Below are 26728 nucleotides of genomic sequence, written 5' to 3'. Positions count from 1 at the left end.
GAACGAGCAAACGATTGAATTTTTATACGTGCAAGGATAAGAACCTACTGCAAGACTTTCAGAAATAATTTATGCTGCTTTTTACACTAAACACATCAACTTAAGTTAATTAAGCACGCGTCACGCTAGTTTCGGCGCCTATATTGCTGCCCTCATACCGGCAACACTGGAGGGACGTCGCTCGAAGTCATCGCTCGCATGGGGTACAACTTGTAGGCGACGAGCGAACGCGACAGCCATCTCCATCGCGTCGCTTGTCGCTGTCGCGTGCAGGATCGCTTGAATGGGGTTTATACTTTAATGCTAATAGCAATCCAGAAATGTAGCGACAGACCATATTCCTGAAGTAACGTTTATTTAACACACGAATTGTGGTAATTCTGAGACTTTCGTCGCATCAACTATGTGCCTCGTACTGCGCTGTCATACCACTTTGCTATGGCGCTCACGTGCCAAGGTCGTCTATGAGATTGGAGTCAGGACTACGACTGCATGGCGGCGCAGCAGTGACGATCAAGCGACCGAGTGATATCGATCGAATGACAGTGGCGTATAACGAGGACGGCATGACGGCAGTGATATGTCGATAATTAAATTATGACGATAATATAGCGACGATGTGAGGACAATGAGATGACGACGACGGTATGACAATCGGGCGAAGAAGCGGCAATGACGACGCGATGGCTTGACCAAGATGGCATGACGACGATGGCATCACAACGGCGGCATAATCACGATTGAATGTCGAGAGAAAGTCGAACAAGTATCAAGGACGTAAATGGGTCGACGAAGGCGGTATGACGACAGCGGCGGGACGACAATTGGATAACGATGCTGAATTTGTGACGATGGTGGAACGACAACATGACGGCGATGTCATGACGACAACGGTATGGCAATGAATGCATGACGACAACTGTACGACGACGATTCAGAGACAACGATGGCACGACAACGGCACGAGGACAATTGGATGACAACGAGTGTGTGATGACAATGGCGTGACGGTGACTGTATCACGAAACTTGTATGGCGACGTTGGCGTGACGACGAGAGCCGGATGAGGAAGCTAGTACGTGTGATGCCGATGGCGCGACCTCAGCTGCATGACGACGGTGGTCTGACAAGGGATGTGCATGACAGTGACTGGCGATGACGGTGGCATAATAACGATGGAATGACGACAGTATTGTTACCATTCGATGACGAAGCCCCCGGCCCTCAGTCCCCAGCAGCTGCGAAGCAACTGACCACGGCGGCGGCCAGACCTGTGATGCAGCACAGGGTGCTAAGAATCTCTGGGCCCGGACAGACCGCCATTGGAATCTGAACCTGGCAACGTTTAACGCTAGAGCGTTATCTAGTGAGGCGAGTCTAGCAGTGCTTTTGGAAAAATTAGCGGGCAGTAAATGGGATATAATAGGGTTCAGTGAGGTTAGGAGGACAAAAGAAGCATATACAGTGCTAAAAAGCGGGCACGTCCTCTGCTACCGTGGCTTAGCGGAGAGACGAGAACTAGGAGTCGGATTCCTGATTAATAAGGATATAGCTGGTAACATACAGGAATTCTATAGCATTAACGAAAGGGTGGAAGGTCTTGTGGTGAAACTTAATAAGAGGTACAAATTGAAGGTTGTACAGGTCCACGCCCCTACATCCAGTCATGATGACCAGCAAGTCGAAAGCTTCTATGAAGACGTGGAATCGGCAATGGGTAAAGTCAAAACAAAATACACTATACTGATGGGCGACTTCAATGCCAGGGTAGGCAAGAAGCAGGCTGGAGACAAGTCAGTGGGGGAATATGGCATAGGCTCTAGGAATAGCAGGGGAGAGTTACTAGTAGAGTTTGCAGAACGGAATAATATGCGGATAATGAATACCTTCTTCCGAAAGCGGGATAGCCGAAAGTGGATGTGGAGGAGCCCAAATGGCGAGATTAGAAATGCAATAGACTTCATACTCTGCGCTAACCCTGGCATCATGCGAGATGTGGACATGCTCGGCAAGGTCCGCTGCAGTGACCATAGGATGGTAAGAACTCGAATTAGCCTAGACGAGGAGGGAACGGAAGAAACTGGTACATCAGAAGCCGATCAATCAGTTAACGGTAAGAGGGAAAATAGAGGAATTCCGGATCAAGCTACAGAACAGATATTCGGCTTTAACTCAAGGAGAGGACCTTAGTGTTGAAACAATGAACGACAATCTTACGTGCATCATTAAGGAGTGTGCAATTGAAGTCGGTGGTACCTTCGTTAGACACGATACCAGTAAGCTATCGCAGAAGACGAAAGATCTGATTAAGAAACGCATTTGTATGAAAGCCTCTGACCCTACAGCTAGAATAGAGCTGGCAGAACTTTCCAAGTTAATCAACACGCGTAAGACAGCTGACATAAGGAAGTATAATATGGATACAATTGAACATGCTCTCAGGAACGGAGGAAGCCTAAAAGCAGTGAAGAAGAAACTAGGAATAGGCAAGAATCAGATGTATGCGTTAAGAGACAAAGCCGGCAATATCATTACTAATATGGATGAGATAGTTCAAGTGGCTGAGCAGTTCTATAGAGATTTATACGGTACCTGTGGCATCCACGACGATAATGGAAGAGAGAATAGTCTAGAGGAATTTGACATCCCACAAGTAACGCCGGAAGAAGTAAAGAATGCCTTGGGAGCTATGCAAAGGGCGAAGGCAGCTGGGGAGGATCAGGTAACGGCAGATTTGTTGAAGGATGGTGGGCAGATTGTTCTGGAATAACTGGCCACCCTGTATACGCAATGCTTCATGACCTCGAGCGTTCCGGAATCTTGGAAGAACGACAACATAATCCTAATCCATAAGAAAGGGGACGCCAAAGACTTGAAAAATCAGACCGATCAGCTTACTGTCCGTTGCCTACAAAGTATTTACTAAGGTAATCGCAAATAGAATCAGGAACACCTTAGACTTCTGCCAACCAAAGGACCAGGCAGGATTTCGTAAAAGCTACTTAATAACAGACCATATTCGCACTATCAATCAGGTGATAGCGAAATGTGCAGAATATAATCAACCCTTATATATAGCTTTCATTGATTACGAGAAAGCGTTTGATTCAGTCGAAGCCTCAGCAGTCATGGAGGCATTGCGGAATCAGGGTTTAAAGGAGCCGTATGTAAAAATACTGAAAGATATCTATAGCGGCTCCACAGCCACCGTAGTCCTCCATAAAGAAAGCAACAAAATCCCAATAAAGAAAGGCGTCGGGCAGGAAGGTACGATCTGTCCAATGCTATTCACAGCATGTTTACAGGAGGTATTCAGAGCCCTGGATTGGGAAGAATTGGGGATATGAGTTAATGGAGAATACCTTAGTAACTTGAGATTCGCTGATGATATTGCCTGGCTTAGTAGCTCACGGGACCAACTGGAATGCCTGCTCACTGACCTGGTGAGGCAAAGCAGAAGGGTGGGTCTAAAAATTAATCTGCAGAAAGCTAAAGCAATGTTTAACAGTCTCGGAAGAGAACAGCAGTTTACGATAGGTAGCGAGGCACTGGAAGTGGTAAGGGAATACATCTACTTAGGGCAGGTAGTGACCGCGGGTCCGGGTCATCCAACTGAAATAATCAGAAGAATAAGAATGGGCTGTGGTGTGTTTGGCAGACATTCTCAGATCACGAACAGCAGGTTGCCACTATCCCTCACGAGAAAAGTGTATAACAGCTGTGTCTTACCAGTACTCACCTACGGGGCAGAAACCTGGAGGCTTACTTAAAGGGTTCTACTTAAATTGAGGACGACGCGACGAGCTATAGAAAGAAGAATGATGGGTGTAACGTTAAGGGATAAAAAAAGAACAGATTGGGTAAGGGAACAAACGCGAGTTAATGACATCTTAGTTGAAATCAAGAAAAGGAAATGGGCATGGGCAGGACATGTAATGACGAGGGAAGATAACCGATGGTCATTAAGGGTTACGGAATGAATTCCAAGAGAAGGGAAGCGTAGCAGGGGGCGGCAGAAAGTTAAGTGGGCGGATGAGATTAAGAAGTTTGCAGGGACAACATGGCCACAATTAGCACATGACCGGGGTAGTTGGAGAAGTACAGGAGAGGCCTTTGCCCTGCAGTGGGTGTAACCAGGCTGATGATGATGATAACGAAGAAAGATTGACGTCGATGGGAAGACGAAGGTGGTTTGACAATAATGAGATGGTTACTGAAGCGAGGACAATCATAAAAGGACGGCGTAGCGTCGACGGCATGACGACGACTGTGTGGAGACGATGTCGTGATGACGACGGCAGGACGAGCGTTCGATGACAAAACTGGAGTGTCGACGATGCAACGACTACGATGGCATCACGACCCCGAACTTATTGGCCCAAGCTATTAGAAAACTTGGACCATTGGGTCGGAGTAGAAGGCTGTAGAAGTACTGCATGGCGAGAATCAGATCACGAAGCTGGAATGACGCCAATGGAACGACCACGACGACCCTGCGATCGGGAGCACATACTCAAGCAGGTAGATAACTTGCGACACTGGGTAGGCGTAAGAGACGACGGACAGACGTTTTAATGCCGAATGAAACTTCCCCTATGCACACTGCAAGGTCCACCATGGTGGCAGAGGGACGAGTTCGTCACTGATGAACGGACGGACAGATAGATAGAGATAGATAGATAGATAGATAGATAGATAGATAGATAGATAGATAGATAGATAGATAGATAGATAGATAGATAGATAGATAGATAGATAGATAGATAGATAGATAGATAGATAGATAGATAGATAGATAGATAGATAGATAGATAGATAGATAGATAGATAGATAGATAGATAGATAGATAGATAGATAGATAGATAGATAGATAGATAGATAGATAGATAGATAGATAGATAGATAGATAGATAGATAGATAGATAGATAGATAGGCTCAAAACGGCTGCAGTAGGTAAAGAATGCTGTTCGCGGTAGAAGAAAACACCGCAATAAAAGAGTTTTAATAAAACGTGTTATAGCTAAATAAGAACTGCAGACGAGGGACCATGCAAAATGTTTCCACCGTTTACGGCGAGACGATGACATTGTACGATGGGTAATTACTTTTTTTTATTCGCTGAAACATTCTTAGCGGTGTTAGGAATGGCCGGCCGGGGTGGCAACGTGCCGGCTATTTCAGCCCGCTGCACGTGCTTCGACCGACCCGCGGTGGCGGCGCCCTTCAGAGAACGAGCGAGGACAGCGCTAACCAACGGTGAACTCCCTTTGGAGAACTGTGGACTACGTCCGCTCTGGAATTTCGAGGCGCCGGCTGGGGTCGGGCGTGACCACCTGACTACGGGGACGCAGGACAATGGATACCACGACGACTGCGCTGCAAAAGTCGTCTTCCCTCGAGAGAGCACTGAAACCTGTGCGGCACGTGTGTGTGAGCCCTCCTCCTCCAAAAAGGCGTGTAGTCTGCGATGACGTCGAACGATGACGTCGAACGGAGTGCTTATAAGCAGCGATTGTCGGCTGCTAAAGTGTGCTCGTTGTCGTGCTCGAAATGTACTCGTGAGCTGTGTGCTCGTTTGCTGTATGCTTCGTCTTGCGGGCTCCATTTGGGAGTCACGCTAGACTGTGTAAATGTATCCCATGTTCAACTGTAAATACTGTAAATAAACCCTGCTCGCCTAGTCCTGTCGCACCAAGTTCCTCCGATCGTCCTACAAGCCCGACTCCAAATCTTACAAATGGTGGCAGCGGCGAGATCGTCCGACAACTCCTACATCTGTTTGACAGCGGTGGGAACGACCTCGAAACCTAATAGCGGCTATCGAAATTCTCACGTGCCGAGCATGAAAAAAGTTGCCGCTTTGTACTTACTTCAAAGTGGTTGGGGGTGAAGGGGGCGGCTGGCGCACTGGCGGCGTGCTTGCTGGCCCTCAGGTTTGGGCAGTAGTTTGCGCGGACATTTAAAGCAACATAAAAGAAAAAAGTGATTTATTTGGGTTAATAACAACCCTTCTACGACACCTAAACAAGTCACTCCGAGCTGCGAGAAGACGCTTGGTGAGCCAGAAAAAGCGCAAGTAGCAGAAAGCGGTGGCAACGCCATGTTCAAGTTCCTAATCGAAGCGCCCGAAAAGTTTCCGCACCAGCGCGCCATAACGTCATAAATTTTGACGGCGTCTGCTAGCGCCAATAGTCACTTATTGTTTATCGATAAATATGTACCTGGCGACGCTGAGCAAAATATTGTGTTTTAAAGAAGCCAAATACTCATCATCGCAAGTTTCTGGAACTTTCATGGAGCCAACGTGGGGAGAGAGAGAGAGAGAGAGGGCATTTGAAATTTGTGTCGTCACACGACGTCCCGGCGTTGAGGTCGGGGCCCGAAATTTAAGAAATGTGACTTTCGACATCAATTTTTGTTGTAGTAATCAACTGATTCTGGCGAAATTAAGCAAAATAGGGTTTTCAAAGTATACATTATCAACATAAGCTGACTTATTGTCCTCTTCGGTGCCACTTTGTCACAGCGTGGTCATTTTCACATTGCGGGTTGACCACAGTGAGATGGAAGCCGAACGTCTGGGTGAACGATTAACGGATCGAAGCTTCAACTTCAAGACGCTGCTCTAGAAGTTCAAACGTCTATCCTGTACAATCCTGACAGCCTGTCATTAGAGGCTTCCAAATAAACTGAGAGCTAAGGGAAGCGAGGGACTACTGCAGAGTCTTTTTCCGAGAGAATGAAACCGAAAACCATGCCAAGGTCAATGAGGTCCCTCACTGAAAAAATCAGTCTGAGCGTATCGCCTTTGTCGATTGCAGGGAATAGTTTCTGGCGAGATTTTATTGCGATAGCATTCATATGGGCAGTCCGGGGGCATGTGTGCCATCGCCGTTATGTTCTGTATAAATTCCAAGGGCGGTAACGCCGTCGCCGCGCGCTTTGTGCTGTATGTGCGAATGAAAGCGCTCGAGGGTGAGCCGACGATCGCGGCTCAATCCCGTGCGCGCATGGGAGGAAAGCGGAGAGGAAGCGCGCCGTCTTCCGTCGCGCGCAATGAACCGGGGGGAGGGAAGGCAGAGGTACGTTGTACTTCGGCAGCAACTGCTATGGACGACCGCACGCTAAGTTTCATCCTAGACGCCAGCGCTCGTTTCTCCCCTGGTGGAACGATTTCATCTCCAACGGGTGTAGGTTTCCGCCGCCGGTTCCCTTCACGGTCGCGCCCGCGTTCAGTTCGCGCTGCGCGCGAAACGTCTCTTGTTTGCGACGGCGCCTCTTCTGATGACCGGAAATTATTATTGTGTTGTTAACTGTCACGACAGCAATCTAAACACGAAAGGGTTGATGCCACCATTGAAATTCTGCCGATTCACAAGAAAACGGTACGAAAAAGAGCAGACGACAGACATGGGTTAGTGCGGTGCGCCGAGCGAAGTAAACGACTGGCAAACGAAGCGAGCTCGTTCATTGATCACTCCTGAGTGTATGACAGTTTTTATATGTAACCCACATGAATTTAATAATTACTCGGTACATAATCCTTTTATTCATATAAAAACTTTAAGTTGTTGGACGAGCGCTTGTCCTGTCTTCTTTCTCGTGTTTCGTTTGTGTGTGCGCTGCCCAAGAATGGAAACCACTTCTGTTGTATGCGCTAGCAGTGGCCGAAGTTCACGCATGCCGAGAAATTGAATATGTGCACGATGCATTGAACATGACCCGAGTTCATTCCCGCTTGAACACTGCACCGATCGATCGAGTTACTGGACGATACACGCCCGCGTCTTGGTCGCGCCGGCATTGCTGAAGCAGGAATGATTACTAATACTTTCAACTTCCGTCGCGAAATGTTGAAGCCGGCATCCACCACCTGCTGTGGGTTTGCCCTGCACTGAAACCGACGAGGCTCCGGCACCTCGCAGCAGCGGGACTCTCGCCGCATAATCTGAGCCATTACACTGCTTGGACGCAGGGACCGCATTATCGATCCCTCTTGGACTTCATTAAGTCAGCAAATCTTTTTTCATTCATTTAATCATCCTTATTCAGCCCCATCACATACCCTTGTATGCCCTGAGGCATTTATCCTCGCATTAAAAAAAAAAAAAAAAAACTTCCGTCTCTTGAGCACTGTTAAAAAATGGCCAAGCTGTCTACATTGCTGCCTCTATTCCATATTGTACGGGACGTACTAGTTAAAGATGTGTGCGCATGTCGTACTTGTGCTATGCAGCGATATATTTTGTTTATTTCCGCACAGTGTCGATTGAAGTCCGTTGTCGCCATCAGAGACAACACGGATTTGCAGCAAACATATTGTGAGAAACTGCAAAAATGACTTGAGCTCGTATGTGCCGTATGTATGTGCCGCATCGTATGTGCTGACGATTCTTCGGGCGATTTTTCCGGCGGCACATACGATGTTTCCAATTACCTGCTCAGCGTCACTTACATGGTTAAGCAGACGCTCCTTTCGCCGCACTGCAGCCACAAAAATAATCGTGAAGCGTACCAATCTTCTTAAAGGCAAATAGAAGCGTGTACAGTCTGTTTCACACTTAGGGGAAAACTCGGAACGTATTGCATCGCGATGCGGCAAGCAATTGAGTCGTGCGGCGGCAGCAGCTAGAGCAGGCGCAGACGCTCGAGGGGCGGAGTCGTGATCTGCGTCGTCTGCTACGGCGGCGCGCGCTGGCCGCATTGTCGGGGAAGCGTGCTACTGTCAGGGGCAGTGCATCGATTTCATCGGTACAGCGGGAACTGAGCTGATATTCTTCACTAAACGTTGTGTGACGCCAAACTCTGAGCCTTCATTGGCGATAATGGAGTTCCACAAACTTCTTTTGACACCATGCTTCGTTTGTTCTTTCGAAAGGCCGGGGTACTGAGCGCGTGCACGTATATTTCTTCACTGTGTGTGCTACCGTAATAAGCAGCGAAAAGACGCACCAAGATGTGCGCGCAACGTGCTCAGTCTTTGTTTGACTCGAAAGGAAAACAAAGCACTCAACAATGATAACTATGGGGGTCAAACACGATGAAACAAACGGATACGATTAAAGGAATGTTTACCGGTTAAGACAATCAACTGAAAGTGATTTTTCTCGACAATCATTCACTACACCAGACAGACCCTGCCCGCCGGCGGGGAATCGGACACGTCACGCTCGGAACTTCAGTTAGTATCTCATGTCCCCAGCGGCAGCGATGACAGCGCTCATCCTGGAAGGCAGTGAAGTGTAGAGTGACTTCATCAGGGATGTGTTCATTCGCAGCACGTCTCAGTCGCTGAACGATGGTGGATCGAAGCCTATCCTCGGGCGACTGATAGAGGGGATGGTGCGGCAGCGATACTTTCAACGAGCCCGAGACATTTTAAATGATGTTGGCGCCCGGGGATTGAGGCGACCACTCCAAGAGAGTGACTGCGCGCTCTTCCAGCAGTTCTTGCACAACACGAGCAGTGTGGATCGGTGACCTATCGCGTTAGAATATATAGTCGCCTTCCAGAAACGGGCCGTCAAGAATGTATGGAATCAGTTCGTCGTCTATGACTGCCCTGCAGCGATGAAGTTACCTTCGACGCGTATCAGTGGGCGTCGCACAACGCTTAGTAAAGAATACTGGCTCACTTCACGCAGTAACGATGAGATCGGCGCCCTGCAACTGACAGTAGAACGCTTCCCGACAATGCGGCCAGCGCGCGCCGCCGTAGCAGACGACGCCGTCCAAGATCCCGCCTCTCGAGCACCTGCGCGAGCTGCTGCCGCCGCCTGACTGAAGCGCTCGCCGCATCGCGATGCAATGCGCTCCGAGTTTTCCCCTAAATGTGAAACAGACTGTACATCGCCCTTAGAATGGAATGTCCACGCGCACACACGTAGGCACACACCGCGCGCGGCACGAAACGTGCCCAAACACGCGCAGTGCAATAGGCAATGAAGGCGGTGCGAACGAGAGGTGGGAGAGGAGTACCACCCGCTAATAGAATTTTGCTTCGCATGCGGCGCTCTCAACGCCGGCGCAGCAGCGCCGCTATCGGTGCCGTTCTTGTCTATGGCGGGGGCATTATCTTGAAAGCGATCTGCTTTGGTGGCATAGTCTAGGAGGGCCGGCGGCTCCTAGCATAGCGTGTTCTGTGTTCTGGTCGCTCAGTTTCCGTTGAAGCGATAGACAGCTCGCAGCTGCTGCCGCCGCGCTACTTCACGCCAGCGTTTTGACAGCGAACGTCCGCGCTCATCGAGTCTGTTGTATGTATGTTTGTCTGTGCACACCGACACCATGCTTGTTAATTTAGTTAGTAAGCGAGTGCTTACAAGTTTACACGACCGATAAAACTATATCCTTACTTATTATGGCAGTCCACAGATTTGCTATCGCAATCGATACTTGGACTTTGGGGCGAAACTGCGACTTTTCTTAAAAAACGAAACTATATGATAGCGTGCTTGCGTCGACTCCGAGACCTAAAAGTATGGTATAGCTACTGAGTAACACTTCGCGGATTTGTCCATCTTTAAGCTTATCTGCATTCTCGCAGTCGTAAAACAAAGGGCTAGTCATATCTTTTGAGTGCCGCACCAAACCTCTACGTGGATTGAGGCGAGGCGTCTGGCTCGCCTTTCGAAGCCAGCATTGTGCTGAATTTAGGTGAATGCCACCGTTGCCACTATTATTCTTCTTGATACGTCACTGAATATAATTATACGTGTACGCCACTATACCAGCAGCGGTTGAAGCTTTCTGTTCAAAGGAACGAGTCTGGCTACCTTGGGTTATTGAGCCACTGAGCGTGCGGCAAGCGAGGGAACAATTCTCGGCATTCGCAGGTACCACGCTTCTCATCTCAGAGGCCACGCGCGGACTTCGTGCCAGTGCATCTGGATGGCGCAGCGTGTCCTGAAAGGAGCGCGAGAGAGGAACCGATTTGCACAGCGCGCTTATTGGCGTTCGGCCAACTGTCACGCATAGTGGAGTCTATTAGGCCACAGCCTCCCTCTTTCACTATCATCTTTCACTTCCCATTCCCTCTCCCCTGGCGACGCTTCGCCGTGCTCCCTCACGGGCTGCAGAATCAAGCGTCTTTCCTTTCTTTAGATCACTGTCATCATCATCACCGGCGCGCCATGCGTTTTGGAGGCCGTGCGCAGGCATCGCGGTAGCGGTGCTAGATGGCGCGAAGTGTTCTTGGCGAAGCGCGAAATAGGAGCCCTGCTCCTTTTTCAAGTACATGCCCCATACATACCTCGTTCGACGGTGGTAATACGTTGTGTCGCTATGTAGATTCAATGCTAACGCATTATCATCGATAGTCATCGTGAGATGGATTGTGCCGCATTCTTTTTCTTCTTTTTTCTGTGCGAAGCTGCCTTCGTGAGCTGACCATCTAGCGGAGAAGTTGCCATGTCGAAAGTGTGCAGCGCGATGACAAAGCGAGGACGTAGACACGGCCAAGGACAAGCGCTAGTTTATTATCCAATACGCGGAGACACTTATGCAATGAACTCGAAATAAAAAAATACACTAATTTAACGACGATTGACGCAAGATTAAACAGAGACGCGTGAGTATCAGAAACAACAACAACAACAAAAAAGAGGCTGCTGCAAGGAATACGGTATATAGTGTGGGCTGAGCGTTGCTCGATCCCTTTTGTGTGTGCTCTGTCAAAAAGTTCTGAAGCCGCGTGCTGCGAATGGACAGTTAGATGTAGTCGTCGATCCGTGTTTTGTATGCGGCATTAGTACCACGCCTGCGGTTGCGCAGACTCGGTGAGCCGGTGTCTCACTCTCTATCTTCCTTATGTATATAGGGCGTGCAAAGAGCGGTATAGACGTCAGGGGCCCTCGGGGTTCGATCTTTTGACGAGTGCCGTCTTGTTCGTATCCCAATGGAAGCGTCGTGCACGTGCAGCAAAGCCTAATTGCGGACGGAAGCTTGAAACACAGTGTGAGCCGATAGACGCGAGGCCCAGACGGGCGAGATTCGAGGCGCCAGTGCTTCATCCGGTACACATACGCGGGCGCAGATACTGGGCTGCGGCGTGACCGGCGTGGGCGTGTGGCTGCACGTGGCGTACGGCGGCTACTCGACGCTGCTCCCCACGCACCGGGTGCTCAGCGCCGACGGGCTCTGCCTCACCGCGGGCGCCATCACCTTCCTCGTGGCCTTCCTCGGCTGTTGCGGCGCCTGGTTCCAGAGCCGGTGCATGCTCGCCACGGTGAGTGTATATACTGCATGCATCCATTGATTGGCTGTATTCCTAGTATAGGCTCGGTGTTTTCAAGAGCGGGAGGTGGGGCGGCAGCGCTTTATCTCTGGGAAAAAATAGAATAACGAAGACTCCCTGGAACCCAGATGACACCTAAGTATCGCCCAGCGAGCGGCACGCAGCGTCCACCTATACGCGACCCAACCTGCTGACCAAGCCGCAGGAGTATCGCCGGATGCGGCAGACGAATTGTCTGGTGCTGTCCGGGCTTCGAATTCGTGGTTCGTGCCAGCAGCTACCCAGACAGACCTAGTGACCTCTTTCGGGACTAAAATAGCTAGGCAACACTGCCTTTCGTTGTCCTTGCCTACGGTGTTCCAGCGGTCGTGCACCAAGATATTAAAATATGCAAACGCCACATAGCCATGGACAGAACCAAGGTAATGTTGTTTGCTGTCGCTTGGAGGTACTCGGATCTTTTTTTTGCCTAATTAGATAATTAGTCTTCGTTAATTAATCAACTTCCCAAATGTTATAATGAGATTAAAAGTGTGAAGGAGAAATTTGTAGCGGGACGTGAAAACACTCCCGATGCAGCTTTCTGTTGCTCAATACGTGCAGCATAAGAGGGTTTCTCCGAGCGTGAACGAAGCTCATGAATACACGTGAAGTGCCTCGAAGATCCACTCGCGCGGCAATTTTGCGTGTATTCGCGAGCTTCTTTTACGCTCGGAAAAACACTTTTATCTAGCACGTATTGAGCTACAGAAAGCTGCATTGGGAGTACTTTCATGTCACTCTACAATTTTCTCATTGGCGCTTTTCACCTAACTATAACGTTTGAGAAGTGAATTAATTAAGACTAATTATCTAATTAGGCGGAATGCAAAAGATACTTGGAGTATCTTTTGCATTTTGACAGCAACCAACATTACCTCAGTTCTGTCCATGGCTACGTGGCATTTGCATACATTTAAATCTTGGCGCATGGTAGTTGGGGCAACCCTGTATAGTTGGCTGCGTGCATTGGCAGTTTCAAATTATAGCCACAGCTGCTTGGCAAGGCTCATGCACGCCAGACTATTGTTGCTATTGCCCATGCCGAAAACTCTAGATGTTTAGCTATACGAATTGAGAATTCAGGTAATACACATAGTTTGCCTTACAGTGTGGCTTCGTGGCAATGCACTGCGCATTGCTGTATGCGAAGTCAGCGCTGTCGTGATGCGCATCGCATGTATTCTGGAGCTTTGTGGTAAGGACCTGTTCGCGTGAATGTGTAGGCGTTGTCCTATGCTGTTATTTTCGCTGGCTGTGTGCACCAGTCTTTTCTTTCTTTCTTTTTCTGATTGTCGTGATTCGGGCTGGTGGTTATACGTGCGAAAACATGTGTGCACCCTATATTGCAGCGTATCAGAGAGGCCAGCATATTTCAGCATGTGCCCCCTCCTCTTTTAAAGTGAATATGTTTCCCTGGCTCTTTCGCCCATTCTCGTGGTCAGTAGTATAGGTGGTTGGACTTTACATAGGCACCGATGCAATGGGCGAGCCGCCGTGTTGGCGTGTAGTGGCTTCGGCGTTGCACTTTGTTAGCCAGAGGGGTCACGGGCTCGAATCCCGGTGGCGGCGGCATATTGAAGGGGGGGGCTAAATTCGAAAACGCGCCCCTGCACCGTGCATTGGGCGCACGCTAAAGAACCTCTGGTGGTCAGAGTTAATCCGCATTCCCCAACTACGGCGTTCCTTATAATCATATCCTGGTTTTTGGTAGATAAAGCACCAGCCTTTAGTTTAATTAATTTTTCATGCAAAGGGTCTCGCATGCAACCGATTGGTGCGGCATATATGATATTAAAAAGACCTTCAATACAAACGTGGTTTTTACAGACTCAAGAGTTTCAGTTGTGGCATTTGCAATGGTAAAACAAATCTTTTGTCAGATTTCACGAAACATCTAGAGCTGTTGCACAGAGGTTGTAAAAAATAGGCAGTGGGCGACAGTGTGAAGTAAGGTAGTACTTGGCTCCGTCATAGACATGTGCCTTCGTAACATCATCTGTTTGCATAGTTGTGCTTGCAGGCGAATAGCCGGGCCTGCTCGCATGCACTGTATCGCGTGGGAGCTTTCGGGCATCCGAAGGTTTAGATGTTCCGGTGGAAGGCTCGAGAAGAACAGGCCTCCCTCTCCTTGCTCTCCTCCTGTGGCGGCCGCAGAAGTTCGGGGTTTCACTGCGCGATTCCGTAGAAAACTGCGCAACTAACCAGCATATGTGTACCGGTGCCGGAGCCTCCTGTGGTCACCGCAAAGAAAAAATCAATCAACCAAAGAAACAAAAAATGAAATAAATGAATAAAAAATTTGAGGATACTTACGCTTCGCCTTTAATAGTAGAATGTGATAGCATTTAAAGATCCCTGACCTGTTTCTCACGCTTCTCAACAAGTGTAGCTTATGTAGCCTTAATGTTTACCGAGAAATGCTGGTGGTGAATGCTATGCATGAAGGCGAGCTTTCTGGTAGAAATGCGGCTTCTTGTGTGGGCCTCGTGCACAGCCACAACAAAAAATTACAAGATTTTCATGTTTCTGTTATTGTTTCCCACTTTTGATATTTCAGTATGAGAAGATTTAACATAAAAGGCATGCACTGTCGGTGTTTTGTTTTGTGACATGTGTTTGTGGGCTGTCATTCTCAAAATTCCAAAGAATAACTTTGTCGAGAATGTAAGACAAGGTATGAGCAACTTTAGTGATGGAATGGTGTGGCAATATAACCTGGATATACCGCCTGTCCTATAGCAAGGCGTGGCATGTACATATACCTAAATATATACGGCATTTCTTGCTCATGCCAGTGCCGACACCGAATTTTCTGTGACATGGGCCTCTTAATGTTGTCGCATTAATAACTTCATAAATAGCACATAGAAGCAATGTGTACCTTGCTCTCGGATATATTGCACAACGGGTAATGCTGTGGCTACCACACGGATAAACGCTGCCTAAAACTCCTGTCCATGTTTGTTTATTATTTTATGTCACGAGTAGTAACGTTCTCAGCTGCAGCATCTGGTGATCTAGGCTACTCAGATATCGCTGGAATAAATGTAGCACACATGACAGAGTTCTTGAACATATTCAACTTGTCAAAACGTGGAACATGCGAATGGTGAATATCTGCTAGTAATTATGGGGCGTTGAAAGTATGTCACTATTTTGTTTAGCAGATGCACCTTATCACAAAAAGTAAATGGCAGCCAGTCGTTGCAGGCAATGACCTTATGCCTTTTCTTTTACACAACTTTCTGAGCATCACCTGTGCATTAGAGACCCAGTTTACATGGGGCCTTAATTGGTGCACAGTCAGTTGTACCAGTGATATTTTTCTGTCTTACCTGCATCATAATCTGCAGCAGGATGGATATTCTTCTGCCAGCCTGTATATACCTGTATTTGCTGGCCCTTACCAGTTGCTGTTCTACTATGCTTCTTTTGGCTGGCTGATTGTCCTGCTTGGCATTGCTAGCCTACTAGCTAGCTGGCCGCACTGGCAGTTTTGTGGCACAAGCACGCAGCCATGAATTAGTATGTACTGAAGAGCGTTCTTCTGCCGTGCATGTTTTTCATGTGCTTTATCGGCATATATTTTTTCACTGCCATAGCTTTGTCATTAGGCAGTCAAATACAACACGGATTCCTAACTATGGACATTGGAGATGACATTGAACACAGCAAGTTCATTTTTTAATGCATACCTTTTGTTTTTCGCTTCACAGTACTTTGTGCTGGTGATCCTCATCTTCTTACTCGAATTTGCCGCTGGAACTCTGGGCTTCATCTACCGTCGCCATGTGAGTATTGTTCCTCTTTTTTATAGCAATTGCAATTATAGTAGCACTCCAGGTGAATTTTTGCCATCACCTTGATGTTCCGTATAAAGTCTGAGTACGATAACAATCAGCGGCCAGTGCGCGCCGTACATCGCGGATGCGAGCGAAAGCATGCGTGGGCGAACCATGAGGGATGGTGGCTTGAAGTGCTCCATCTTCCTGCGCGCTCAACGTTGGAGGCCACGTGACCAAGTGTGCACTAAAGGAGGATAGCACGCGTCTGCTTCTGAAGCCCGGCCTTGGCATACCGTGGCAGCGCATAGCTGTCTACGCGGATGAGCGCATACGCATCCTGCGCGTTGTATGTTGGAGGTAATCTGCGGCGGGTGCTAGGATTAAGGCTGAGCTGAGATGACTGGTGGTTTCATGCTTGCTGTCTTCCTGCACACCTTGTGTTGGAGGTTGCGTAATCTAAGTTTCAGCAACGTGGTGAGGTGAGAGACAGCACGAAGCATTCGCTCCCCACTTCTCATCACGCCAGCTTTATGGTAGAGAGTGTTCGCGGTCATTGAGTGAGGTCTGTTCATGTTTGACCTTGAGTGTGTGACACTGGGACACTTATTTAAAGGCAGTAAGCGAATGCTCACTGCAATTTACATGGTCTATAAAACTACGAAACCGTGTGATAATCTAAAATTTTGCTGTCACTATCACTGCTTCTCTCTTCAGGCGAAACTGCAACTTTTCTTTGTTTTTTACAGCACCCTGACTGGAAGCTGAACCCACTCATACATGAGCACAAGCCCTTATCTAGGCACATCATTCTTGAGTCTATATGGCATGTGTTTCCATGAAGGTCACCAAGATTTCCTAAAGGCAGTGAAATAGTCCAGTGGAGATAAAGAAGCTGTTCTTTTTACAACATTTTGTTTATGCCAGTGGGCATCTGGGAATCCTTATAATTAGCGATAGGTTCATAAATTAGATCACATACTCACCAATTCCTTGGTGTTCACTAGTTTGCTCTTTATTTATTAACATTAGGCAGAACATTGTTGTTACTGAACTGATATGGTAGCCATTGCTCGGGGTGATGCTCATTTTCAAGAAACCTGGGTCGTAAGCATTAGTTTTGAGGTATCTGTCCCCGAAATGTGCACCAAAATACATTAATGTCTCATGTAGCATTGCCCCAAACTGCGTGGTGAGGTGTTCTCAAGGAGTTACAAATTCCAACACCAACGCTTTAGCTTGTGTGATTGGAGACAGATATCTCACAATTGAGTTTAATCTGGGGGCTCCTAGTTTGTGGACATGATTTTAGTAATGGCTCTCTTCAATTTGACAGCATATGCCCTTTATTAAGTTAGTAATTTAAAGTAGATGAGTTAGCAATATATATCTAATGAGCTTATAGTTGATTAATCAGGAAGTTTCTTATGCCCGCAGCTTGAATATCACTTTGCATTCTTCATTCATACGGCATATTCCTTAAGAATTTTTGACAATGAACAAAACGAGAACAAGGTAAAAATGGGAGCCAACATTCCAAAAAGTGTACATGTCTTTTTCAAGGCCTTGAAAAAGATAAGTCCACTTGTTGGAACGTTCGCACCGGCTTTTGCCTTGTTCTCGGTTTCCTCATTGTTTTGAATTTCCATCGCATGCCTTCTCCACGTTTTCGCTTAAGAATTTTTCATAGTTTTCACAGAAGCACGCTATATAAAGGCAACATCTTCTGACCTTGAGGCCAACAATATAATTGGCGAGAGTGCAATGACACAAGGCTAACAATGCTATAATGATGACTGAACTTTGTTTTCCCTTAGGACACATGCTCAAACACCCTAAAGTCATGTTGACTGACATGCTACTTTGTCTACAAGACCTGTATGAATGTTGAGGACATGTATCGTAAAGTCATGCATGCAGCCCTTTAAAAAACAGTGTTGAAAATATGATAGCAGTAGTCACTTGTATGTGAATGTCAAGCTTCAGTGTATTGAGTATAGAAGCCTGGCTACAAATCCCACAGCCAGAGCTCGTTATGCTACGTTGTGCTTGTGCTCTGCTCATAGATTGTTTTTGCTCCTTTTCTACATTAGCTCAAGACTATCATAATATATTCCATTGTGTTATGTGACATGTCTAAGCATGTCTGTGTTGTTGACTCACCAAGATGTCAAAAATGGGGTGAGGGGGGGGGAGGCGTTCATGACTAACTATGTTGTGATGCCAGTGCTGGATTAAAGGGGTGGGGGGGCAAAGGAGGCTGCAGCCCAGGACCTCATCTCCGAGAGCTGGGGAAAAGGGCCCATTTATTCTAACTTGATTAATACTGGAACCACAGATAACGGAAGTCCAAGTGACATATATAAAGCTCGAAAAACAGGAGGAGGAGACGGTACCCCCGCCTAGTGTAACTTCATTTAATAACTGGAACCACAGATAACGGAAGTCCAAGTGACATATATAAAGCTCGAAAAGCAGGAGGAGGAGACGGTACCCCCGCCTAGTGTAACTTCATTTAGCCACATCAACCAGAGGCCATTTTCCGAATAGCTAGATGCCAAGATTGCTAAGTCATCGTGGGAACACGTGGCTGCCACTATATCTGGCTGGGCAGCACTGGAGTGCACAATTCTCGGATGCCATATGGCAGCACATGTATCCAAAACCAAAATTGACCTAAACTGACCCTCATATACTTCCTATAATGCCATTGGTGCCACAGAGGGTCTTAACATTGGTCCAAACAGCCAAACAGTAGTGATCCAAACAAATCCAGGCGTTCTCAGAAAACAGAATGGTGATAAAGCGTACCTGCAAAGTAAACATACTTGTTGGTGTTTACAGCACCAAACGTCTCGATAGAATTTTATAATTTTGCTTAGAATAATATTACCGTTTTTTTTCTTTTGTGCGTGTTTATTGTGCCAAGTTTCTAAAAAGCCGGCTCATTGGGTGCTCCAGTGGCCACTATAGGAATTGGAAACACTCGCTAACTAACTAATCAGGCAACTGGGCTGATTTTAATAAATTTCAAATCTTGAGCTTGTGCGGTATAATGGTATATGAGAATCGAAGACCTCCCATTACATAATCACTTGCACCCCAAAAAAAAAAGAAAAACAGAATGTACGAGAAAAATAGCACAGGGCACAGGAGGCTGACGAGAGAGAGAGAGAATCAACTTTTATACTGAGCCCGTAGTAACGGTTGGTGCGCGCTCGCACCAGGTGGGGTGGAACCTTCTTCTCAGGTCCCATATGCGTCCAGCAATTCCTGGCCCCTAGCCGCCAGCGCGAGCTGGGTCGGTAGGTCGGGGCTGGGCAACAAGGTCTCCAATCGCTCAGCGGGGTTGGGGCTGGGGAGGGTGGGGGGTTCTTGAGCTTAGTGCACTCTGCAAGGATGTGTGCTGAGTGCCTTTTGATCGTCTGCAAAACGGGCATGAAGTGTCGTGCTATGTTGGGAACATCTTGTGCAAGAGCACGGGATGCGCTGGCGACCCCGCTCGCGTGCGTCGCACGATCGTTTGCTGCATTCGGCTGAGTTGCGGATGCGGACGGGGAAGCCTACATCTGCCGCATCTGTACATTTGTGTGATTTCTTTGTAACTTGACACGGAGTGCGGTAGCTCTGGCTCGTCCTCGGCCCGGATTGATAGTTCTCAGGCATAGTGGTCGGCGAGTGCGTTGGCTTCCACTTGCGAGTGAGCCGGGACCCACACGAGCTCAACGGCCCGTCCCGGTGATTTGCATTTGGTGAGGATCGCTAGTGCCGCGGGAGAGATGTTCCCCTTGCGGTAGCTTGCGTAGGCGGTTTGGGAGTCTGTGACCACGGTCCTCACTCCCGGTTGTGCGAGTGCGAGGGCCACGGCCACTTCTGCTTCGGCTGTATTCGTCGTCCGTATCGACGCGCCTGTGACCAGTTTATCGATGGTGGTGACGACCGCCGTTGCTCTGGTTCCGTGCTTGGGAAGCGAGGCGTCCGCGTAGAGAACCTCGGGGTCTTCTTCAAGCTGTCGAGCCAGTGCCTTGGCCCGCGCAGAACGTCTCTCGTCGTTCCTCCCTGGCTGCATGTTCCGGGGGAGGGGCTTGGTCTTAATAATGTCTCTCCACGTTGTGGGGAGTGGAACCGTTGTCTGTTGCTGTTCAATTTGCCATCCTATCTTGCGTAGGACGGCCCGACTGTGCTCTGTCCAGCTCAGCCTTACTCTCTGCATGGTGGGATAGGTGTGCTTCCACCAGCTCTTCCACCGTGTTATGGGCACCCATTTCCAGCAGCTTCTGCGTTGACGAGAGACTGGGATGCCCATGGCGAGTTTGACTGCTTTCCTTATCGTCGTATTCAGCGTCTCGCGGTTCACCTTCGCAACCTGGAGGTACGGGGCGGAGTACTCCGCCCATACGTACGTACGTTACGCGTGACACGACGAATGCCTGCACCAGGAGCAGTGCGTCTTCTTTGATTCCTCTGTTCCGGTTGGTGACTCTCCGGATCATGCTCAGGACCTGCCCTGATGTGGTCTTGATTTTGTTGACTGCTGCGTGCGCCTTGCCGTCGCTGCGCAACAGCAGGCCCAGTATCCGGATCTGCTGCGTTGGCTTGATCTCTGTGCCGTCGATGGTGATAATTATGTTCGGCGGCGGCTCTTTCTTTGGTCTTCCGGGCTGTACCATGAGCAGCTCCGATTTCTGTGGAGCGCAGCTCAGGCCGCAGGTCGTGGCATACTCGTGGACGGTCGTTGCCGCTCTCTGCAGGGCTTCCACCGCCCAGGCATCAGACCCCGCGCGGTTCGTCCACACCGTTATATCGTCGGCATAGAACGCGTGGTCCACGCTCTCGATCTGATTGAGTAGTTCAGGCAGGGGCAGGAATGCTAGGTTGAAAAGCAGAGGCGACAGGACCGACCCCTGTGGGGTACCCCTGTCTCCGAGCTCCACAGGCTCTGACCGTTCCTTTCCTATCCGGATAGTTGCCGTTCTATTGGTTAGGAAATCTTTAATATAGCCGTAGGTCTTGCGGCCACACCCCGTCTTGCGCAGGTTCTCGAGCACGCTGGCGTGGGACACGTTGTCGAAGGCCCCCTTGAGGTCCAAAGCCAGTATACCCCGGGGCGCGTGCCTCGTTGCTCTTTTAATCACTAGTTTGTGTAACTAGATCAGGACGTCTTGGGTGCTTGGGTGCTGGCGGAATACATACATGATCGCTGGCATCTGATTCGTCTCGTCCAGGTGTGCTTGAAGTCTTCTGAGAACCATGCGTTCCATGACCCTGCCCACACAGGACGTGAGCGAGATAGGGCGCATGTTCTCGATCGTCAGAGGTTTGCCGGGTTTAGGTATGAACCGTACCTCGGCCTCTTTCCACTCTGCGGGCAACTTCGAGCTTTCCCAGGTTCTGTTGATGTGACCCAAGAGCCCGCGTGCCGCCGCATCACTCATGTTATTGAGCAGCTTGTATGTAATGGCGTCCGTTCCGGGTGCGTTCGTCTTATTACTTTCGTCTATAGCTGTTAATAACTCCGTGATGGTGAATGGTTCACCCAGTGCCAGATTTTCCGGTTCCCCGTACTCCTCCGGTATCGGAAATCGCCCTCTCTCCATCTTGAGGTAGATCGCCTTGAGGTCTTCAATGAGCCTTTGGCCGTTGCCACCGTAAGCGTTCAGAACTTTGTTGAGGTTGCGGTTGGTTGCGGTCTTGCTGCTCAACAGGTCGATCAGGTGTCTGAGCAGGCACCATGCTGCAGGTCTTGCGCGCCGACAGCTTTCCCTGCAGCGTACTCATCCAGTTCTCTCGGCACAGCATGGTTGCGTATTCAGCGATCTGTTTGTTGAGGAGCGCGATGCGTTTGACGAGCTTCTTGTTTCGACGTTGACGCTTCCATCTTCGCGTGAGCGAGTGCCGCGCCGCCCACATGTGTGCTAGTTTGGCGTCCACGAAGGGCGTCTGCATCGTTGTCACAACTTCTTGAGTAAATCTGTCGAGCGCGATCTTTTGTTCTCGCACCCATTCTACGTACGTTTGATGTCTGCCCTCCTCCGCGTTTTCTCCGGAGGTCTCGTTTTCTTTGTCCGTGTGCTTGCGCATTCGGTCCCAGTCGGCGATCCGGGCTTTGCCGAGGGTCGCCCAGAACCTTGGTTCCTTGATCGTTACACTTGTGATGCTGTGGTCGGAGCCCAGGTCTACGTCTTCGTTCCGTCAGGCCACTTCTAGGGAGCCCGCCATACACGACAGGTCAGGGGTGGTGTCCCTGTTGATGCTGTTTCCCTTTCGGGTGACGATGCCTGGTTTATTAAGGAGTGCCATTTCTTGGTCCTCCATTGCCTTTGCTAGAGCCTTGCCTCGTTTAGATTGGTATTTGTAACCCCATGTAGTGTGAGGGGCGTTGAAGTCGCCGAGGACCAGGAGCGGCCTGTTCCCCGCCAACCTCTTTGCCTGGCTCACTGTTGTTTCAAAGTCGTACTGCCGTTGTGACGGCCTGCAGTATGCGCTCGTCACAAACAGGTTTCCGGCACTGTCAATTGTCCTTGTGTGAACCTCGACCAGCGTGTGTTCGCAGCCCTTTTGCGCCGTGAGGTGCTGGGTGGCTGCTATGTTGGTGCGCACCAGTAACGCTGTCCCGCCTTCCGTCGGATCCGTGTAGGTCACGTAACTCGGGAGTCTGGGTCTGCCGTGTGTCTTTTGCAACGCAATCATATCCAGTTTTTGGTCGAGCCCATCTATGTGAAGGTGTAACTCAGCTTCCTTGGTGCAGATGCCCCTGCAATTCCACTGGTAAATGATCGTTGTTTCCCCCCCGAAGATTTGCTTTTTAATGTTCGGCGTCTGTGCCATCTTCCTTTAACGTTTTGATGCGACAGCGCCTGTACGCGACCGATTCCTTAACTTTATTGGCGCGTTCTTTCCTTAGCGCTGCGAACTTGTTCTTCACGGTTATCGTCGCTGTCTTCGCAGCCAGTTGTTCGTGCTTGACTGACAGGATCTTTATTTGACTTTCGAAGACCTCTAGCCTGGCATTCATGTTGCCGAGATGCTCGTTGATTTGATTGATGGCTGCGAGTATCGCTGCCAGTTTGCCCTCCCAAATTTTTCGCACAATTTCAGACCGAAGAGTGTAATGTGTGGCAAATATAAAGAAAGCACAGGTTTCTCCAGTCTGCAGCGCCCCTGCAATTTGTTTTACTCGTTTCTTTCTTGTTATCGATTATGTAGAGCCAGGTCCTAAATCCTGCTATTCCAACGTGCCCCAAAAGTGCTGCATAAATAGTTAATAATATTTACCTTATAAGATGATGAAATTTTTAATAGTCGCTGTCGGAGCAGCGAATGCAACTGTGAGGCCTTCAGAAATCGGGAAGCTAGCTCAGCCTGCTTTTCTAGCGTTAGAATGGTGACATGAGTGAAAACACAGCTGTCAGTTTGTGCATGCTGCCAAGGAAAGAAGAGGCAGCGAGCCGAGGGTGCTAGAATTCTTCACACAGCTGCTCTGCACAGTTGCTGCTCGGCCATGTGCGCTCAGCCCACATGGCCGTTCCCTGACACTCGGTGCTTCAGCCATGAAACTGACATGTGTTGTGCATTCCAGTGGTTGTGTTGCTGGCTGCGTTTTTCTTCTATGTGCTGTAAAACTAATGCTGTTGGGCTGCTAAGCTCGAGGTTGCGGGTTCATATCCTAGACGCGGCAGCGGCATTTTGATGGGGGCGAAATGCGAAAACACATGTGTACTTAGATTTATGTGCACGTTAAAGAAGCCCAGATGGTCCAAATTTACGAAGTCCCCCGTTACGGCGTGCCTCATAATCAGATCGTGGTTTTGGCATGTAAAACCCCATAACTTAATTTTTTTGTAAATCTAATGCTAACACATTACTGTCGCATCAATCCCATTGATCGCATTTTGTTATTTCTTAATTTGGAGCAGTTGAATTGAAGCCTGGGGTATATTCCAGTAGCGTAGCAGTGGAGTAGCAAACCTCGAAAGAGGGGAAAAGGAGGAAGGGAGATTGAAAATGGGGGCCCTGAGCTAATGGTCATGTACTCATGACCATTAGCTCAGGGCCCCCATTTTCCTTAATCAGGCTTTGCTTGATGTCACATCAGTAAAGAATTTTCGGCAGGCTGTTGTGACAATGTTAAAGGGTGGTGCTGTTCTCAACCTGTGCTTCAAGCTATAATATCCACCGTCTTGTGTCTGGCAAAGGATTTTACGAAAGTAGTTGTGCTCAATGATCCTAATAGCCGTGACATTCCTCATCAGTTCACCTGACTTACCGACGCATGAAGGACACTTTCAGCTAGTGACTACTGTGAGATGATCGCCGTGCAAATAATGTTAGGAGATAATATGCATCGCAATCACTGTCGATTGCAAAGCTGCTTCATACGTTTTGCCACACCTGTTCTCTTTGTGCACATTTGTAGATTGGCCAGTCACTAATGGAGGAACTGAAGGTGGGCATTGAGCACAAGTACGACCCGGATAGCGACAATGGGCTTGCCGAGCTCTGGGACCAGATCCACACAAAGGTGAGCCACCTTCTGTTCTGCTGCATAGCACTTGCCCAGCAAACTCCATAGCCATCCTCTAGAGGTTAACTGCACATACTAGACAGGAAGAATGAAATATAATATTGTAGTACGTCAATATAAAAACATGAGAATAACAAAGTATTGGATGTAATAAAGGAAGTATAAAATTCTCCAATACTATTTTACCTGAAATCAGTGTGTATGCTTATAACAAGTATCATATATAACACAAAAGTATTTTCGTGATGTGTGCAACTTCATTATGACAAGATTTGACTCTAATACATGTATAACCTTGTGAAAAGTGTCAGCTACCTTGCTATAAGTCGGCGACAAATGCCAAGATGTGTAATATTTAAAAGGGCATTCAGATGCGGGGTATTTCCCTGGTTTCAAAGAGAGTTAATTGTGCAATAACTTCGTGCCTTTGTCTGGCCACCTGATAGCCTGGTCCTTTTTCTGGTTAAGGGGACTACTTGTTTCAGATGCACAAGTTGTTCCTACAACTTGCGATGGGACAGCTCACAGCAACTGCCAAAGCAGCAAGTCCTTTAGTGGGGCATTTTCTGAGTGGGTGGTATGTTACCTTGCTGCTTGCGTTGACAATGAAAATATAGAAATGTCACAGTACACTTTAATCTTGATGGCATGCATATAACAAATTGTCGAATGTAATAAAGTAAATATAAAATTGTTCTTGCATTCACGAGCATGTAACAAATATATGCTTATGACAAATATCGTGTATAACAAATCTATTTTCATATAAGATGCGACTTGATTATAATGAAGTCCAACCGTATCATGCCTCCTCATCTCCTTGACCTCACGTCGCCACATGAATGCATCAGTGACGGATATACATGCGTGCCTGAATAGGTGTTTACTTTCATGACAACAGATATTGCGTGCTTACGCATAATTGTGGGAAACAATGGCCTGTAGCCTACATTTGGTTCTTTCCTTCTTTTTTCTTTATGAGAAGTGCATACCTGCGAGATGAACATCCGTGGTTGTTTGCTTGATGCCTGTGCAGTTTGAGTGTTGCGGCGTCCACAGCTACCGCGATTGGCACCGCATTTCAGCGTGGCCCAACGAAGAGTGGGTGCCCCAGTCGTGCTGCCTGGAGGAGTTTGTTAACGGCACAGCGTGCGCCACTTCCAAGAATCCGCGTCTCATCCACGAGGGGGTCAGTGCGGCACTCCCATCTGCCTCATTGGCCACGGAGCTTTCAGTGTGAACGCTTCACAGATTAGCCTAACTTCACATATACTTACAGCTACTATTGAAACCCATCCAAAGTTGTTTAGCCTGGTGTTACAGTTCTGAAAGCCAGTTGTTGAGGAAGATGTCTCAAGCCTATTCGTGACTCTGTGCTTGTTTTGAAATCAAATGCTGCAGGTAGCTTGGATATTGTCCGAAATAGAGCCTTTCCTTTTACATTGCTTTGCTTGTGCACTTTACTTCAAAATGGGGGACCCTAACAAGAGCTGATCATTCGCAGAGTAGTGCTAAGAAAGGGCTAAGTTGGCAACTTCCCAAAAGTAGCATTAAATTACTAAATAGACCCACACAGGTTTGTAACGAGCATTTATGGTTTAAATAAAATTTGTCTTGGTCTAGGGATCGAACCCAACAGTTGCATTTTCTAGGCAGTCTAGATGGCAGAACAAGTGCAGTAGAAAAGTTGAAGCACTTGAACATTGAATAAGACAATAAAGGCTCAGTAAATCTGTAAGGTGGAGCAAGTGCTGCCGAGTTGAATCCCTGGACTGAGACAGTGCAAAAGCATCGTATGCTTTTGTGTAAGAGTGCCTCTGCTTGCTCTGGCTGGAGTGCAATTGTTCCAAATGCATATTAGGAGTGCATGCTCTCTGCTGGAAGACAGTGCTCTGTGGCATAGCTTTCGAACCACTATGAATATGCCATTGAAACTCAGAATTAGAGAGTAAACGTGGGGTGTTGAAATTAAAATTAAATTGAGCCAAGAGTGGAGCTGGCTGAGTCATGTGATAGTGTTTTAGTATTGCAGAACGGGTGGTGAGGGAAGAAAGACACAGTTGAGGAAAGTGGAGGGTTAAGTACCCTGATGATGTCAGGAGATTCACAAGCATGCAGTGGATTTGACTGACACAAGGCAGAAATA

At 48.2% G+C, this 26728-nt stretch overlaps 1 protein-coding gene across 2 annotated transcripts in view; it reads left to right on the top strand.

Annotated features, from left to right (window-relative positions):
• Tsp5D (Tetraspanin 5D) overlaps nt 1-26728 on the top strand; it is a 137887-nt gene that overhangs the window by 89063 nt on the left and 22096 nt on the right. For both annotated transcript variants that reach the window (XM_055074826.2, XM_055074827.2), the window contains exons 3-6: nt 12034-12225; nt 15993-16067; nt 24475-24579; nt 25619-25771. In XM_055074826.2, coding sequence (XP_054930801.1) covers nt 12034-12225; nt 15993-16067; nt 24475-24579; nt 25619-25771 — 525 coding nt within the window. The remainder of the gene's footprint in view (nt 1-12033; nt 12226-15992; nt 16068-24474; nt 24580-25618; nt 25772-26728) is intronic.

The sequence above is a fragment of the Dermacentor andersoni genome, chromosome 4 (genome assembly GCF_023375885.2).
Source record: "Dermacentor andersoni chromosome 4, qqDerAnde1_hic_scaffold, whole genome shotgun sequence".
NCBI classification, from domain to species: Eukaryota; Metazoa; Arthropoda; class Arachnida; order Ixodida; family Ixodidae; genus Dermacentor; species Dermacentor andersoni.
Note: the sequence above shows the minus strand (reverse complement) of the source record. Positions and strands in the feature narration are given on the sequence as shown.